Source organism: Marmota marmota, unplaced genomic scaffold, assembly GCF_001458135.2.
Source record: "Marmota marmota marmota unplaced genomic scaffold, marMar, whole genome shotgun sequence".
Classification (NCBI taxonomy): domain Eukaryota; kingdom Metazoa; phylum Chordata; class Mammalia; order Rodentia; family Sciuridae; genus Marmota; species Marmota marmota.
In genome coordinates this window covers 22191888-22210107 of record NW_025999949.1, presented here as the reverse complement: position 1 = coordinate 22210107, position 18220 = coordinate 22191888, and the positions used below count along the sequence as shown (strand labels likewise).

Genomic DNA, 18220 nt, shown 5'->3' with positions numbered 1-18220 from the left:
TGCTCCAGCAGGTGCCTGGACTTACCGTCACCATGCGGATGAACCTCCCCACAGGACACGAGGAAGCTGTGGGTCAGCAATGTGCACAGGACACACGGTTTTTTAGTAGTTAACATTAGATCCCAACTCGCCCATCAACCTCCCGGGAGCCTTAGCGATCTGATCTCTGATCCCTCCATTTCCCTCCTCTAGGGCCAGCACTGAGTTAAAACAGCCACCTCTCTCCTGGGGACAGTAGCTCCTGTCTGTTCTCTGTACAGAACTGGATTCTGTGTCTCCCCATGGCTGAAAATCCTTAAATAGCTACTCATCACCCTTCAGATAAAGACCCTCATCCCTAGGAGTGTGACCCCTATGGGACTTTCCAGGTCCATCTTGGGTCCTTCTGCCTCCCACTACACCCACTCTCTTTCAGAAGCCTCCTGTGCTTTGCTTCCTCCTGCCTCAGGGCCTTTGCATGTACTACCTTCCACCTCAAGCACTCTTCCTCTGCACCTTTCCTCTTCTTCATCCTTTGTCTATCGTCAGCCATGCTTCCCCAGGATGCCTCCCTGTTCCAGACTGGGATGGAAGCCCTCAGTGAGATGCTCCTCTGCTTCCAGTGCATGGCCCGATTCAAGCCATCATTAATTATCTGTGTATGTGATTGATTTATGTCTTCTCTCCATCCAACCCAGTGTTGAGGATAATACCTGAAATGAGGAGGGAAGTCAGAAATTACCTGTTGAATGAATGACACCAAATGTCCCCAGCTGTGAAGTGGGTCTGGTAAGCACCATTTAGGTGTCTTGTCGGGGAAAGAGTGAGGGAGGTACCAAACGGTTCAACACTGGTGACACAGAGCTGGGTGTCCTATCCTGTGGCTGGTTGTTATTTTTGCCAGTATTAATTTTGTTTTATTTTTGGGGGGCGGAAAGAGTTAAAATGTTATAAAAATTATTTACATATATCCATTCTGAAACAAATTTAAGCTGTAGGAAAAACCCGTAAGTTGTCAAATGAATACATTGAAATGAATCTTATTTAAGAACACAAATAAGGGCTCATGACAACTTGTTGAAAAGTGGGATCTGGTTTTTTTTTTTCTTACTGTAATATCTTTAAGGTCAGGCTGCACAGTCAGGCACAGAACATTATCTTATTTTAAGTGTGTTATACATGAGGACAGACCATATGCACAGCCTATGTATAGAACACCAGGCAGAGCGGATTCCAAAACCATCCTTGCTCACCGCTTCTCCTCACACGTTTCTTAGGAGGGCATCTGATCTAAAAGTGTTTCAAATGCTTCTACCTGAAGGGTTCTTAGTATTTTGGCATCAAAGGAAGTTGATGAGCTCTATTTAACTTGGGGTTCCGATCCTTGCTTTTATTGTGAGTTTCGATGATGGACATGGTTTTAACTACCTTTCCGAATCCAGCAGAAAGTACAATACCTTACTTCCAAACTCATCCTAAAATAACACTGCTCTTTTCATCAACACCAGAGATGTGTTGCTGTTTCTTAAGTCTCATCCATGAGGCATGATTCTTACTTCTCTTGGATGGCCCGTGATCTCAAAATGAGACAATCTCATGGGGAGCTGCAGAATTAAAGGCCATGCACATCTTATTTTGTCTCCATTCCCACGGCCCAGGGCATAGGAGATACCCAATAAATACCCTGATAGGAACACACGTCAACTTACATTTATTTATTAATTAAACTTTGTACATTAAAACCAATACATGTTTATCTTGGTAGTTTTAGGAGAAGTGGAAAAACAAGAAGGGAAAGGAAAGATCATACTATTTGAAGATAGTCTCTATTAACATCTTGCCATATTCCTCCAGGCATTTTTTTTATGTATGCACATATTTTTTTCTTTCTACAACGTGGCTATACATACCGTTTGCTGATGCATATTTTATTTTATATACAAATGAATTCCAGGCATGTGTCCCATGCCACCACGTACTTTTGACCACATCATTGGCAGCCATGCATCATTGCACAGTAAGAATGAGCCACACGGCTGTAACTACCTCACATGAAAACATCACAGAGGCAGCACACATTCTGTTTCTCGGCATTTCAAGAAAGAGGACACAATGGTTACCAGGGATGAGTTCAGTGAATGAGGCTTGAATCTAAAATTATACAGAACATGTTTTGGTCTTTCTCTGATGCACCAGGAACATTCTAGAATGACTTTATATGTAGAAGTAAACACACTTGCCTTTACAAGAGTCACCTCTGTGCAAGCGGATCAAAAAAGAAAACGGTGGCCCTGGCGCTTTGGGTGTCAAGAGAGGAATCCCAAACCAGTTTCTTCAATGCCACCCAAGATGGCCCTTTATAATAGAGGTCAATGATTGACATGTTGTTTGTATTTGAAGCTAAAAATTCTGCTCAAGTATTGAGGCAATACATTGCCATTCTTTTCTTTCTTCTTTATCTGAGAAAACCAGTCCCTTGCTTCAACCCTGTGCCTTAGGTAGGGCAGCTTGGACAAACTGCTGTGAAGATCAGAAGTTTACCTTCAACAACAACTGACCTTGACAAATGCATGGGATCTTGTTCCTAAGACTGGTTTTGAAATTAATTTGCACTTGAGACTCATAATGAAGCCTGCACATATGTTGGTCAGGCTAAGTGCTGGACAATGCCAGGGATGGTCTATGGTATTCATATCATGGTCTATGGGGACATAGTACTTGATGGCTGTGTACTCTGTGTACCTGGTAAATGACAATTCCTGCTGGTAGTGTGGAGCGCCCCCGACACCCACTCACACATATGCACACACACACACTCTCACAGAGTTATATTTCACATATCTTACAACAAATTGTAAAATTCCTCTTGGAAATTGCCCAAAAGCATAAATCAAAATGGATTTCTTCAGAATTCATGATTACTATTGAACATGGTCATTTTAATGAAAAAGATCCAGCAATATCTCCGTCTCTAGATGGGAATGTCAATAATGAAGTATGTTGGATGATTTATGACAGTTTTCTCCAAGCCAGTTTCCCAGCTTGAATTGGTGACTGCATTCTGTAAAGTGGAGGGATTTTAAAAGGTTACGATATATAGGACAGGGTAAATACCTGTTCACTTGCTAAAATATCTTTGTCTGTTTGCTGCAACATTTCAATTAAAATAAGGTACTTGTAAGAAAATCTCAGACCCAGAGTTCAATCTCTCTGAATACAACTAATGATATAAAGTAAACATTCATTCAGTCAACTGGAGGTCCCTGGGGATTATCCAGAGGTGAAGGAGTCACTCTTCCATGTCATAAAGCATGACTTAGGGCTACAGACTGAAAGATGGTGGCAAGGGCTGGGGAGGGAGGGGACGTCTCTTTCCCCCTCCTTCAAGAAGAGTGGATCTGTCCAGAGACACAGGGACAGTTCTTGAGCCTCTCTCCTCTCAGTGCTCAGCACAGTGCCTCACCCAGGACTTTTTTAGATGTTTGCAGATGAGGAAGAGGAAAGGATTTACAAAAGGGGGGATCCAGTCTTGCGTGCCCCCTACGAGCCTGAGCCCACGACGATCCTCCGGCTGATGGCTCCCGGCAAGGTGTAGATGAAGAGCACCAGGAAGATGATGAGGATGATGAGGATGAAGCCGATGATGATGTACTTCTTGTAATTCTTCCAGATGAGGTGGTACAGGCACTTGAAGGGGCTCATGAACCAGGAGAAGGAGGTGTCTGGGCGGCTGGGGGAGGAGAGAGAAATTGGGGAAGGGGGTCGTATGGTGAACACTCAGGACTCTCGGGCCCTCAGGAAATATCTCTGGCTCCAGATTTCTGGGGACCCAATTTCTGAGCCCTGAGAATGGGGGCAGAGACCACACATTGCCTGAGCAGGAACAATCTGACATGGGGTGACAAGGGTCCCTGTCGCAGCCTAAAGGTTGGTCTGGAGTTACAGCCAGAGGCCCCACTGCCCTCCGTCTGTCCCACCACGACCAGCTCTTGTCCCACTTTGGCCTGCAGCCTCCTCCGACCACCTCAGTCCATGATGAGCGCCTCACTCTGAATTTCTAACTCCCCTATCGCCCGACATTTGTCTCCTGCACTCTGAGAGCCATTTTATGAATCTGTTATTTTTCCCTAAGTAAACAGAAATCTGCTGGAAGGTGTGGCTATGTCTTGCATCTCTTCTGAATTCTCCAAAGTGTTCTTTTACTGGGTGCTTCTAAATAATGGAGCTAATGAATAACTAAGCACCTAATGTGTTCCTAGCACTGTGGGAGATGGAAGGTAGGCCCAAAGGCAAGGCCGCTCACCTTGAGACACCTGGAATAGGACACATACAATTTCTGTATTTATATGCAGATTTCATATCTATAGCTATTCATTTTTTATTAATATTTTCTTTTTTAGTTATAGTCGGACACAATACCTTTATTTTATCTATTTATTTTTATGTGGTGCTGAGGGTCAAACCTAGGGCCTTGCACACGCTAGGTGAGCGCTCTACTGCTGAGCCACAACCTCAGCCCCAGCTATTGACTTTTTAATTGATATGTAATTAAGAATTAAATTCAATAAAGCAACCCTTTTTTTTTTCATAGTAAATCTACTTCTGGGAATTTACTGATTTACAAAAGGAAAATATCTTCGTTATATTATAATTATAGAAAAAAGAAGAAAATTGAATATCTGATGTGGGGTGACCATCAAGTTAATTGTGGGCATTAAGTCTGTGAAATATTCCACAGACATTAAAAATCCTAATTAGGGCAACTACGGCAATATAGGAAAACTTTTCAGTGAAGGATTTAAAAAAAATTAAGACAATTCTGTATGTTTGATTCAAGGTCAAGTAGAAAAACCCGTGGACTTCATATTCACACGAAACATGGGTAGGAAGAGGATGTGAAAGCAATCTAGAAATGCTGTGTCCCCACACGACAAGGATCTCTCCATTTGCCAAAGTCTCCACTGCTGTCAGGATGGTGTTCAATCGTGGAAACACAGGGCTACACAGGTTTCCTGGCACCGACTGACCGCCTCCTGCTCCTTAGGGAAGCTTCAGAGGAACAGGCGTCCTCTGAGACCAGAGGGGCTGCAGTGGCCCTTCCCCAATCCCACTCCCCCACAGCTGCACTCACTTGGGCTTGGCCAAGGGCTCCGGCTCTTTCCGGGCTTTCCCCACAGGATTCTTCTCGGCTTCTTCGGCTGTGACCAGGTGGAACTCAGCTTCCACCTTGCCCTGAATAAAGACAAGTGCTTCATTTCTAGTCAAGAAGACCTGCTAGGGCAATGTGAATCCTAGAGGAAGGGCTATGGTGTCAGAGAAGGCCAGCAAGTACTGCGACTGTTCTGCTGATTTTGAGAAATACTGCTTTCTTTCCAGTCTTTGGAGAAAGAAACCATTTTATGAATAAGAAAAGCCCCAGAATGATTTTTTTTTCATTTTTTTTTTTTTTTTTTTGTGGAAGGAGAGGGTCCCACCTGGGCACACAGCTACACACTTAACCAGTCACGTGCATTATGCTGCAGGTAAGGATTTAATGGGTGAAGAAATCACGCTCATGATAGAAACTTAAAAGCAATTAGAAAGGGGACTGAGGACTTGAGTGGCAGGTCCTTTTGCATCTACGACTCTCTTTCTGTCAGTCCTTAAGAGGAAGTTGGTGGGTGTGGCCCCACATCTACCCAAGGGCTCCTCTGTCATCCTTCATTCCTTTTGTGTCTACACTATTTGCTTTAGAATTACCCTCTTATCCTAGCACCCCTTCCCTCCTCCTGCCTGCTCTATGAGAAACAGCCCCTCTGACTTGAATATTGAGAATAATGTGTTTTTTGAAAAAACTTTTTTTATTTATATATATATTTTTAGTTGAAGGTGGACACAATATCTTTATTTTATATTTATGTGGTGTTGAGGATTGAACCCAGTGCCTCGTGCATGCTAGGCAAGCGCTCTACCACTGACTCCCAATCCCAGCCTGAAAGTAATGTGCTTTCTAAAAGTGCTTTTCCAAAGTTATTGACAGTGATGTATATCTTGAATCATCAAAATTTGAGACCGGATCCCTGCAAAAATCAAGTCATTCTTTCTCGTTCATGCATTCACTCATTACTTTGGGGACCCTCTGTATGCCAGGCACTGTTGTAGACACTGGAGATGTAATGACTAAGAAGAATAGACTCCCTAATCTCCTGAAGCTTCTGGTCTTGGTGGAGGAGAGAGACTCGTCCTCCTCCTGACTCCTTTGGTTTCATCTGTTGAGATTTAAGTTGATACTAGGGAGACAGATACTGGTAGGGACTATAGTGTCCTAGAAGTATTTGAGGACATATGACCACTGCTTGAACTCCTCTCTCTGGATCACACGTGGATTAGACATTATGTAATTTCAAGGCATGGTTGACTTCTCACCCCAGTGAAAAGTTCTAAGAATCAGCTGAGCCAGTGGTCCTGCCTTAACTAACCCATTCACCCTGAAAAGACAAGGACTGCCCATCAAGCAGGGTTGGTTGCTTGATGACAATGTAATTGTGGGAGAAATGAGAAAGAACTGGTGTGAGGTTGAGGAGCAAAAGAGGATAAAGTGGCTGGGTATCTGCATGTTAAGTAAATGCAGTGGGTTTTTGTTGAAGGTGAAGTTGTGAGTTCAAATCTAGATGTTCTTAACCACCCTTTGGATTAGAACATGACCAAACCCAAACTCAAATGTCCCAAATTCCAGAAAAGTTCCTCAGATGCATGAACATATGCAGTCTCATTCCTATTGAGAAATCTTGGCCTTACAGTCAATGGCTTGCACGTAGAAGCACTCAGGGCATATTTGAAAAGGTGAGAAAGAAAGAAAAGAAGGCTTCTGTTGATTATAATCACTCTTCCACACAGCTATTGAGATGGAGTAACTGCAACAGAACTCTAACTGCAAATACCAGACTTTATGGATTGCTCACTTTGTTCTGGTTCATTTATTCTATCATCTCCCTCGCTCTCCACCCCGCCCCCCTCTCTTTTTCTCTGGCTCAGCAATGAGCAAGGCAAACGCAGAGCTCCTTCTCATAGGTGGAGAAAGCAAGACACAGCAGTCAAATTTTCCAAGGTCACACACACAATAAGCCAACCCACTGGAACCGGAGCCCAGGTCTGGGTGATAGCAAACTCATGGCTTCCCTTGTAGCCAGCCGCCTCCCGACTTCTTTATCCATTTGCCAGATCATTAAACTAGAAGCTTCACAAGGCTCTTCTTAACTACATGAGACGATGCCGTGATTGTCTTCCTAATCACCATCTAAAGGCACTAGTCTTCCCGGGTCTATCTTCTCCTATGTCAAATGGCCAGATGCTCTCTAGAGCCACCTGGCTTTTACTTCTAGGGTTTATGAAATGCAGAATGAAGCCTGAGGAGCTCTTCCAAGCCTTGGTGACTGGAAGAAATCCAAGAAATGAGCCCAAAACTCATGGCAGAGGCACTTCTATGTGCAAACAGGATGAATCCCCAGGGGTCATTCAGAGGTAACCTAAGTGACACCAAGCAGTTTTTCATTCGTGACATGCTTCATCCAGTAGCTCCAATGTGAAGGATATTCAGTTTAAGAGGAGCTAACCAGTTGCTAGGTTCCAGAATGCTTGGAAGAGAGAATATGTGTAAATCAACAGAACATACATTGGGATCAGAGTAAAAGGATCCCAGCAGCCCCCCTGTTCCCTAGTGCTCCATGATAATAAGCTCAGTCACAGGCCTTTATAACAGTTGGTGCTGTGTGCCTGTGTCATTCCATCTAAACCATTTGACAACCTGGCAAAGTAGACAACGCTTCTACCCCATTTTGCAGTCCATGAAACAAGGGCGTGGCAAGGTCGGCTAACTTGGATTTAAAACCAGGATTTGTATCCAGGTCCTCTGATGCCAAATCCCATTTATCTTTTACTTCATTTGTCTAAGTGGCCTCTTGTTAAGGAAGAAAAGAACTAGCCTGTTTAAATAGTGTGGATTTGTGTACCTTTCCTGAGATGTTCAAGAGAAACTCCATAATCCCTACCATCGCTCTGACATTAGTATATGCATTTGACCCCCACTATGGGCTGGCCCAGGAGAGCCTAGGGAATGTCACAGCCTAGCATAGCAAGCAGTTGAGTGCACAGGAGTTAGACAGGTCTGCACTGAAGACAGGTTTGCTGTGCAAACCTGGGTGAGTTACCGGCCCTCTTTAAGCCTTGCTCTCCTGGGGGTGTTATTAGGTGGCTTTGAAACATAAATGAAATAACATATTTACAATGCTTAGACTGGTGCTTGGCAAATAGAAACATTTTAAAAAATGAAAGCTGCTACCTTCGGCACTGTTTCATCAACAGACACACATGTCTAATGGAAAACATCTCTGCTCATACAGAAAATGCCCAGAGAAGACCCACAGACCTGCTTCTTACAGGAAAACGTAAAGTAAAAGAAGGAAGACAGTATTCAATTAATTTTGCCTTCAGCACAGAAATCATCTGTGATTATCCTGGAGAGCCCTGCTACAGCCTCTCTGCCCTGCCTGGGTGGTTGCAAAGCATTTACTGAGCATCAGGAAGGCAAAGAGGAGGTTGTTACTGCCACATTCTGATAAATACCACGCCTGGCTGCAGTCTCTCCACACAGAGCATTCTGTGTCCCGTGCCAATCATCAGTATTCAGCCTAGCAGCAAGTAGAGATCTAAAGCTAATAATAGCCTCCAAATGTAATTTAAAACTAGGGTTAGAAAAACGTGAGCAGTTTGAGATACTAGCCATTAACCTAAGGACATCTGCGGATGGACGAAAATGATAAGGCAAAGTCCCTGAAAGATCATGGATTTATTTTGTCACATTTGTTATCTATGAGCTTCAGACTTCACCGTGACTAGATAGTGGACACCCGGGGAAGCTGAGAGTGAGCTCTCTGATTGGAAACCCTTTCCTCAGCAGCAATTATCGAAATTCAGCCCTCACTGGTATTACACGGGGTGTCCTCCAGCATCAATGGTGGGATGTGTGAGGTTCAAATTCCTTTAGGAAAAGGAATACGTGTGTGTGTGTGTGTATGTGTGTGTGTACACATCTATACACACATCCATGCACATATAGATATGTGCATACATACATACATATATGCATGTATGTATGTGTGTATTGTATAGTCATACCCTGAACTTGGAATTCCATTCTGGATAGCTGAATTAAGGAAATGACTCAAAACTCAGAATAAAGCTTTGTGTACAAAACACAGTCACTCTTGGGGATGTTCAAATTGTCTTATTTGCCCTAATGAGGTGTCTCAGATTCCTCTTGGATTTATCTGCCTTGATTCTGAAGTCAGTCCCTTCTCCAGTGATCCCAGGCTTCCTTTAGTAGGAGCTAGTAATTAGAAACCAGGATCCAGAGGCTAGTAGGTTTCTTTGTACAGGGTGATTTTGGTTCTAAGTTCTTTCAGTGGACAGAGCTGGACAATATATTTTTTAAAAATCAACAAATCCATAGTGGTAAAAAAGCAGGAGTCAAAATCACATTTTCTATTATTGGAGGTGACTCTTATACCAACTCTATTTTTTTTTTTTAGTTAGTGCATTATAGTTTTACATAATATTGGCGTTCATTTTGATATAATCATACAAGTATAAATGTAATTTGCTCCCATTCAGTCCCTAGTACTCCCTCTTTCCCTTCCCTCCTCCCTCCCCCATTCCCTTTCCTCTACTCTACTGGTCTTCCTTCTATTTATAGTTTTGTAAAAGTTAGTTCTTTATAGATATACATAAAGATAACATTCACTGTGGTGTATTTACACAATGAAGTTTTACTCAGCCATAAAGCAGAATGAAATTATGGCATTTGCTGGTAAAAATGGATAGAAGTGGAGAACATCATGCCAAGTGAAATAAGCCAGACCCAGAAAGTCAAGGATTGAATGTTTTTCTCAAATGTGGAAGTTGCACCATGTCTTGATTCTAAAATTTGGGAATTAAGAGATATAATTAAACATTTTATCTTTTATGTCTGTAGGGAAACTCTTCTTAATAGATGATTGCCAACTAATAAATGGAGAAAGGATAATAGAATTAGATGATAGATAGACAGATGGATAGACAGATGAATGGAAGGAAAGAAGGAAGGACAAAAGTTAGGAAGACTTAGGAAAATCATTTTAGCTCACCAGTGGTTACTAAAACACCGGGTGAGAGGTGACAGCACAACAGGAATTCCCCACCGTGCCAAAATGTTACCCGATCATTTACTTGCTACGTGCCAAGGGGAAATGCTTTACAACAAAGAGATCTGTGCTTACCATCACCACCAAGCAAGCACACAGCATCACATCAGTGAGACCACTGGAGAGTGTGTGCCTCTGACCCGGTTCAACAGGAAGTGAACATGTCACCTATTATGTGTCCTGGCCAAAGGTGTTTAACTGCAACCTGAAAAAGCTGTTGTACCTAACTTCCAGTTCACAGGAGATATAGGGATAGGGAATAAGATCATCAACCGCATAAGAAAACAGCCAGATAAACCAGGATAGGACCACAAAGTCAATGTGGTAAAAAAAAAAAAAAAGTCAGAGGACTATTCTAAAATAAAATAGAACAAAGAAATATAATAACCAGAAGCAACATGTGAACTAGGAGTGAATCTTGTGTGGAAAGAGAAACAGCTATAAGAGACATTTAGGGGGCAACAGGATATTCTCCTTATCGTGGGAGAAGTGAACGTGATGTGGATATATAATTATATTAAGCAATCATCATTAACTCTCAGATGTGATGGTGGCCCTGCAGGAGGTGGTCAGTCACGATCTACGTGGCTGATGGCTATGTCAGGGAATGTCTGTGCTACTAGGAGATGCCTGCGAGAGTATTTAGGGGTGAAATAACATAATATCTACAACTTACTCTTATGTAGTTCAGCAAAACAAACAACCCCCCCCAAAACCCATACATAAACACATCCAAATATTCAAACCTATATACAAAATAAATATTTCAACATATTAGCAAGGGTTGAATCTTGGTGGTGGATCTATGGCTGAGCATTGGCCTCCTATTCGTTCAACTTCTCTGTATGGTTCAATTATTTTAATGAACAAATCTCGAGGGAAAACCCAGTAATTCAATGATGGCATTTCTATCTTGAGAATAAAAAGAGTTAATAATAATATAGATGATATAACGGCAGGGAGTGCTCATGAAAACAGTGAATGAAACAAAATGACAAAGATACAATTTTGAAAGTGGAATAATGATGTCTATCTAAAGGCAGCCAAAATCTCAATGCAGGCAAAGTATGGAAATAGCCAAATCATGAGCCATGGTTTTCTTTAGATGGTGTGCGGATGAGTGACAGTACTTCCTTCCTCCCTTTTTGTGCTTTTTAAATTTTCTATCAATGCATACTATACAATCTTAAAAATCGTGTTCGTGTAAATCCCTCCCTCTCCGCCCCTGCGGAATCTGAGGTTGCTGCCTATTATTTGCCCATCTCCCTGTCACCAGCCTCCTCAGCTAAGCTGTGAACATCCAGAGGCCAGGAAGGAATTCGCCCCAGTCACTCTCCAACCCCCAGTGCCAGCATCTGCGCCTGGAGCCCCAGGAGATGCTGACAACTGGTTCCCACACAAACCAGAGGCTCAGAAATCTCCTTTTCACTTTAGTTATTGATGTTCCTGTTGGTTTGTGAGATTCGCCTGTTCAAAACTATCAGTAAATAGCAGAAAGACTAGGAGGGGAGAGGGAAGGGACCAGGGGAGGGAGCGAGGAGGGGAGGGAAGGGGAAGTGCTGGGGATGGAGTCAGAACAAATGGTATTCCATGCTTTTATAATCTGTCAAAATGAATCCTACAGTTATGTATAACTGGAAAGAATCAGAGAGAGGGAGAGGGAGAGGGAGAGGGAGATATCCTAAAGGAATAATTTCCTTAAGAGGTCACTTGTAACAGGACTAATGTAAAATGCCATGCAGGACATGAGGACCACGTCGGCGAGGACGGGGTGACTTTCCTCAGCAATGTCCTGGAGCTGTTCCCCCCTGACTGTGAGGACCACATGGGGAGCCCTGCTTGGGGATACTGAGAAGAAGCTTTAAAGATGAATCTGGCAGGTGGCAGTAAACAAAGCCCTTCTTACCTGCCAGTGACTGTGACAAGAAGGGTGGCTTCCCAGACACTGGGGAATGCACATCCAGCAAAACACGAGGATGTGCTGGAGGCACCCCTAAGGAACCCCCTAAGGCACCCCAGCCAACCCAGGTTTTAGAGACAGGGAAGCTGAGACGTGGGGACAGGAAGCACTCCTAGAGAGGAGGTCTCCCAGGACATCTCCTGGCCTCTGGCTCCGTCCAGCCTGCTACACAGCAGGAGAAAGAGGTCAGAGTTTCCGCTTCCTTGATGAGGCTCCAGTGACACAGGGAGAAAGAGGCCGGGAGGCTGGGTTACACCCTCTGCAGGGAAAGCAGGCTTGGGAATAGACCGAGAAGGGGAATAGCTGGGTCAAATGGTGGCTCCATTCCCAGCTTTCCAAGAAATCTCCATACTGCTTTCCAAATTGGCTGCACCAATTTGCAGTCCCACCAGCAATGTACAAGTGTACCCTTTTCCCCACATCCTCGCCAGCACTTGTTGTTGTTTGACTTCATAATGGCTGCCAATCTTACTGGAGTGAGATGGTATCTTAGGGTGGTTTTGATTTGCATTTCTCTGACTGCTAGAGATGGTGAGCACTTTTTCATGTACGTGTTGATTGATTGTATGTCCTCCTCTGAGAAGTGTCTGTTTTATTTATTTCATTATTTCATTTCACTTTATAAGTCAACATTAATGATCCTTTGAAATAACTCAATAAAGTGAAATAAAATGGAAAAAAAAAAAAAAAAGAAAGCAGGCTTGGGACCAGGTTTCAAGCTGGGGCCGGCCAAGGCTCTGCCACGGGCTGCCGAGGGGCAGAGGATGAATGAAGTCAGCTTTTCCCTTTAGACAGGGTGAGAGCAACTGCAAGAAAAGAAAGGGCTTCCTTCTCCCTGGTGAGCGCTCTCACTTTCCTAGAGCCCTACTTTAGAGTAGAGCTAATTTGATTCCAAGTCTTTTCTCTTCTCTTTGAAATGTATATAAATCCTTCTGAAAACCAGGCACGCGTTTGTCTTTTACACCCAGAAATGTCATTATACAGGACCTAGGAGTTAGCGTCCTGGTCTCTCAGTTTCTGAGGGAGAAAAGGGACCTAATTTCATTGGGGGACCTTGGTCTAAGTTGTAAAACTGTCTCTTGTCATAAAGACTTGCATGTTTATTTTTCTTCTGCACAAAGACAATCAGCTAAGCAGGTGGTACCCCAATGGCCAGGTGAATCTCACTAAGTGTGACAAATGGTGCTGTCCAGTCCTCTCACTTGAGGACAGGAGGTTGATCCTGAAGTCAGGTGCGTAGTGGGTTATGACTGCTTGGTTATATGCAAGGGTGAAGTTTCTGTCTGTCTCTGAAATCTCTTAGAAGGATGCTTGCGATGTGCTTCATACTCTGGGTTAATTACTTAGTAATAAAACTTTCTTTCCGCCCCCCCTCTACTACCTTTGTGGAGAGCTTCTCTAGGTTGGGAGAAGGTTTTGTTGTAAGTTTTCTTATCCCAGCAGATAATACTCTGGACCTCCCTGGAGAATACCATGGGTGACCTCAGGACCAGGTTGGATGTCCCTTCTGTTCTCACGGAGCTTGGCCAGAAGAGGAAGTACTACATAGTGGTCAAGACCAAATCTGGAACAGCAGTTACCCTAGCAGCATTTGTTATCGCTACAGTCCACTGGGCAAACTGGGCTGCTGGTTGCTTCTCTGGTCTGTTTTCTTCCACAGGAGACAGCAACCTCCTTGGTGGCAATGGCTGCCTCCTGTGCACCTCTGTCATTGAGAGACCCCCACCAAAGCCCTGCCCAGGGGAGGCTCCCAAAACGGCTGAGCAAGTAAACAGCTGACAAGAAACACAATAACCTAGACTCAGAAGAGGGAACTTCACATGGAATAAAAACGAAGGGCATTTCATTAAAACCCCATACTTACTAAAGGAAAGCCTTTCACACGGGCTGTGGGAGGCTGAGTCATGGCAGGTTCATCAGTAGCACTATTTATTTATGGTTTGTTTAGGTGGCAGGGATCAGGGCCTTGTGCGGGCAGGTCCCACTGAGCTGCACCCAGCCCTGGAGAGTCCTTACACAGTGGTATAAAGTATGCGGATGGAGCTTCTACTCTTCCCCCTTCTCTTTTCTTCTATTGACCAGAAGCTTCCTCCCTAAGGGTCAGATGCTCATTAAGATACGGTTGGAAGCATTCCCTGGTCTCAGGCAGAGGGAGGTGGGAATGCTGAGAACATGCCAAACAACGGCTCACCCGGAATTCTGACCCAAGTTGGACACTTAGTATGTTCCAGCCACACAGAATCTGTCATTTAGTGTCACATATGTTCTGTGAGATGCATACTTTCATTTTCTGTTGGTACAGGTAAGGAGGCTCAGGGAGGTGCATTGCCTGAGGCCACACAGCTGGTCAATGGAGCCAGGCTTTGCCCCTAAGTTGGCCTTGAACCTGCCGCCAGCCCACTCCCCTGGGGCCAGTGAGCAGTCACTCCCATTCCCTTTCTCCCCATCTCTGGCAACCACTAATGTATTTTCTATGGATTTCCCATTCTGGACATCACAGATGGAATCAGACATCACTTAGCCCTTGGTGACTGCTTTCACTGGGCACAATGTTTTCAAGGTGTCAGCATTTCCTTCTTTGTTGTGGCTGAATGCTACTCTGTTGTATGGATAGACCTTTATTTATTTATCCATTCATCAGCTGATGGACGTTTGGGTGTTGCGCTTTTAGTGGGGGTGAATGCTGCTGCTATGAATGTTCCCAACGCTGGTTCTTTAAAAACTCTATACTGCTAAATCCAACGGGCACATCTCTGTCGCTTCTTACATAACCACTCAGGAGTACTTGGCACAGTGGCCCAACTGCCCTTCTCAGAGACTGGCCTCAGCTCATTTTCTTCCCCTTCCTCCTCCATCTCTGCCTAGTCCTCTGCCTCTTTTCTCAGTTTTGACCCCTCCCGCCCACTGTCCACACAGCATTCCAGGGTTCTCATGTGAGCCTCTCCCCTCACCTCCCAGCTGGACACCACCCAACGGCTTCCCTTTAGGATGAACTCCACACTCTTCACATGGCCTGAGAGGCCGGCTCTGGTGTCCTTGCTGCACTCTGGTTGTAGGAGGTTCTAGTCTGTTTGAAGTTTAGTTTTTCCTAAACAACAAACTTTATGTCCCCTGCCCGTCCCCCCAGTCCTTCTCGATGACTCCCACTTTCCATTCTTCACGTCTCAGCCTGGTTCACAGTCACACAGAGTCCAACCCCCTGACCCCTTGCCGCCATATTGAATGAAGTCCCACCCTGGATAAGCTTCCATTCAGCACTTGGGTCCTGCCCAGCTTGTTTCTGTTTTCTCCTTGGTGTGGGTGGCTTTGCTTGTGTGTGTCATCGGCTTTAGACTATAAGATTCATGAGAGAGGAGACCTTGTCTGAATTCCTGTATTTTACTCCCAGGGCCTATCATTTAATAGTTGCTCAGTAGATATTTATGGATGAATTAAAGAAACAAAGGCCTGGAAGATGAAGTCAGCTGGGATCAAGGAATAGCAGAAGAGTCTGCATCTGTTAGACGAGCTCTAAAGGGTTAAGAAATGTCATGATGACGGCAGTTAAATAAGCATTCACATATAATTGCTGCTTAGTAATGTACAGAAACCAGAATTATGTCAAAAGGTCAGAATTTGGATTTCTGGACTTGGTGACCCCATTTTCCCACCTGGTTCCGTGTTCTGCCGATCCTGGCCCATGGGTGGCCAGCTTTCCAGATGGGGCTACACGTGACCTCCTGGTCACGCTGGGCTCATCACTATTCCTCCACCTGAAGTGCACGTCACTCTCTGTTTCATCTAGAAGGACCTATCATTGTCCTCTGTTCTTGAAAAAATCATGCTCAACTCTGCACGACCCCCCAGAGATAATCAGATCCCTCTCCCCTCTCGGTTCTTTCTTGGCATTTTGTACCCAGGTTATTTCGAGTACAACTGCGTTGTGGACACATTTGTCCCTCTCACGGGACTCAGAGATGTTTGAGAGTAGAGCTGGTGACTAATTCATTTCTGAGTTCTTCATTCATCTGACAAATACTGACTGCACATCTATCATGTGCTAAGCCCTGAAGCCCAGAACCAAGCTCAGAGGCTGGTGGGCAGTAAACCCTCGTGGAGTACTGGAGGGGCCTGGAGGGTTGCACCTGGCTGGAGTCCGAGTCTCTTCACCCATATTATCAGTCAGAGAGGATTAGATTGAGAACAGAGGAACGAGAAAAACTCCCAGAAAACATAGTACAACTAGGCACCATGGTGTTGAGACCATAGACCTGGAGTTGCCACCCACCCAGTGAGGTACAAAGAGAACCCTGCTTCCCAACCACTGACCCCTGCAGCAGGGAGATCAGCTAGCAGCAGAGCCAAGAGCCCACATGCCAGCTTCTGCGCCTTTGCCCAACCTCCTGGTCACATAAGTCATCCCTCCATGGAGCAATGAGGGGGTTGGAAAAAAGGCAAGAAAGATGTCTTTCCTGATATTTGTGAACGGTCCGAACCCCCTACAGTGCCTGCAGGATGGACCAAGTTGGCAATTCAGGGAAAGGATAAATGCCCTTTCTGCTTGCCCTCCTGAGGAGGTTTTAAAAGGATGGATCGATTTTTAAATCAAGTCTAGTGCTTGAGGGGTAAAAAGACAAGGGAGTTACATTGAAATGGTACATTACTCAGGACTTTATGCATAATTTCAAAAGATGTTGAACAAAAATTAATGCCAGGGCAGAAGTTCAGGCCCAAATGATAGAAAACCACCATCGCAGACAGGCATCCAGTCAAGCAGGCTGAAATATGAAGTCTTAATGTAGCTAGAAAGCTCTAAGAGTTCTGCTTCTCAGCGGAGGTTGTGCTTAAGGGCTCTATGTCAATTCAAAGCACTTAACTTTTGAAGTTCACCAAATGACTCAATAAAAGCGTGATGTCCCCTGACTGCCCCCCACCCCACCTCCTACAGTCGTCACTTACCGTGAGCTCTTTGCTTTTAGCAAAAGGCCACCAGCCACGCACACGCTTCTGCTGGAATATAGAGATCTTGTTCTCCTCCTTGGCGTTTTCAAACTTGGAGAGATCACAGGCTTTGGCCGATTTGGCAGCTCGAGGGAAACTGTTGAGGTTCATTTCTAGGGAGCCTGTGAAGAGACGCCCAGGACGGTTGTGGAAAACTGAAAAGTTCCGGAAGAACTTTTCTTTTCCTGTTTTTTTTTTTTTTTTTGGTTCTGGGGTTGAACCCAGGGGCACTCTACAACCAAATACACCCCAATCCTATTTATTTTATTTGAGATGGAGTCTCTGTAAATTGCTCAGGCTGGCCTTGAACTTGTGATCCTCCTGCTTCAGCCTCCCAAGTAGCTGGGATTACAGGCGTGTGCCACTGTGCCCATCTGGAATGACTATTCAGTCACCATCTGCACTCGCCAGTTCACTCACCAGTCATGTGATGGGTATAATGTGGGAGGTCATATGTGCCAGGTATCAGGAGAATAAATATGACAATGTTGGGTGCCATCAAGGAATCAATGACTTGTTTGCAGACAGAAGATGAGGCAGAACTACAGTATGTGGCTTTCAAGCCTCAGGTTGGGTGTCTTGGCTACTGGGCACCTTCCCTGCTCTGCTAGTGGGCGCCCTGGGGCTGGACGACATGCCTTAGCTTCCTCCTCCTCAGCACTGATGCCCTGTGAGAGGTCCCCCACCGGCTGCCTCCCCTTCCTCTTGGAGCCCACTCCTCCTCCAGCTCAAGGCCAAGTTCTCTGCCTTTGAGTCTACTCCCAGGACAGACAGCAGACTTTAGTGGGGTCTCTATAATATTTCTTCAGAGTAAAATGAAGAGAATCTTAGATCTTGTTTTAACAATTTTTTTTCGTATTAGAAAGTAATATTTGTAAATTATGGAAATTTTAAAGCATGCAAAAAGTTGAGAACAGAAAATGTTTCCATAGTTCCATTCCCTCCAAATTGGCTACAGCTTTCTGTATGGTCAGTTATTACTACTAGCTCCCCCTCCCCCCTCTCCCTATGAATTTCCCTTTCTTTTATATATATATATATATATATATATATATATATATATATATATATATATATATAAACA

The 18220-nt window shown here is 44.4% G+C and overlaps 1 protein-coding gene across 2 annotated transcripts in view; it reads right to left on the bottom strand.

Moving 5' to 3' along the window:
• Positions 1-1673: 1673 nt before the first annotated feature.
• The window catches only part of Fer1l6 (fer-1 like family member 6), a 133697-nt gene continuing 117150 nt past the window's right edge, over positions 1674-18220 (bottom strand). For both annotated transcript variants that reach the window (XM_015486290.2, XM_048802091.1), the window contains exons 39-41: positions 17095-17258; positions 5111-5211; positions 1674-3709 (exon numbers count right to left, since the gene is read on the bottom strand). In XM_015486290.2, the coding sequence (XP_015341776.1) occupies positions 3520-3709; positions 5111-5211; positions 17095-17258 (455 nt within the window). In that variant the 3' untranslated portion in view covers positions 1674-3519. The remainder of the gene's footprint in view (positions 3710-5110; positions 5212-17094; positions 17259-18220) is intronic.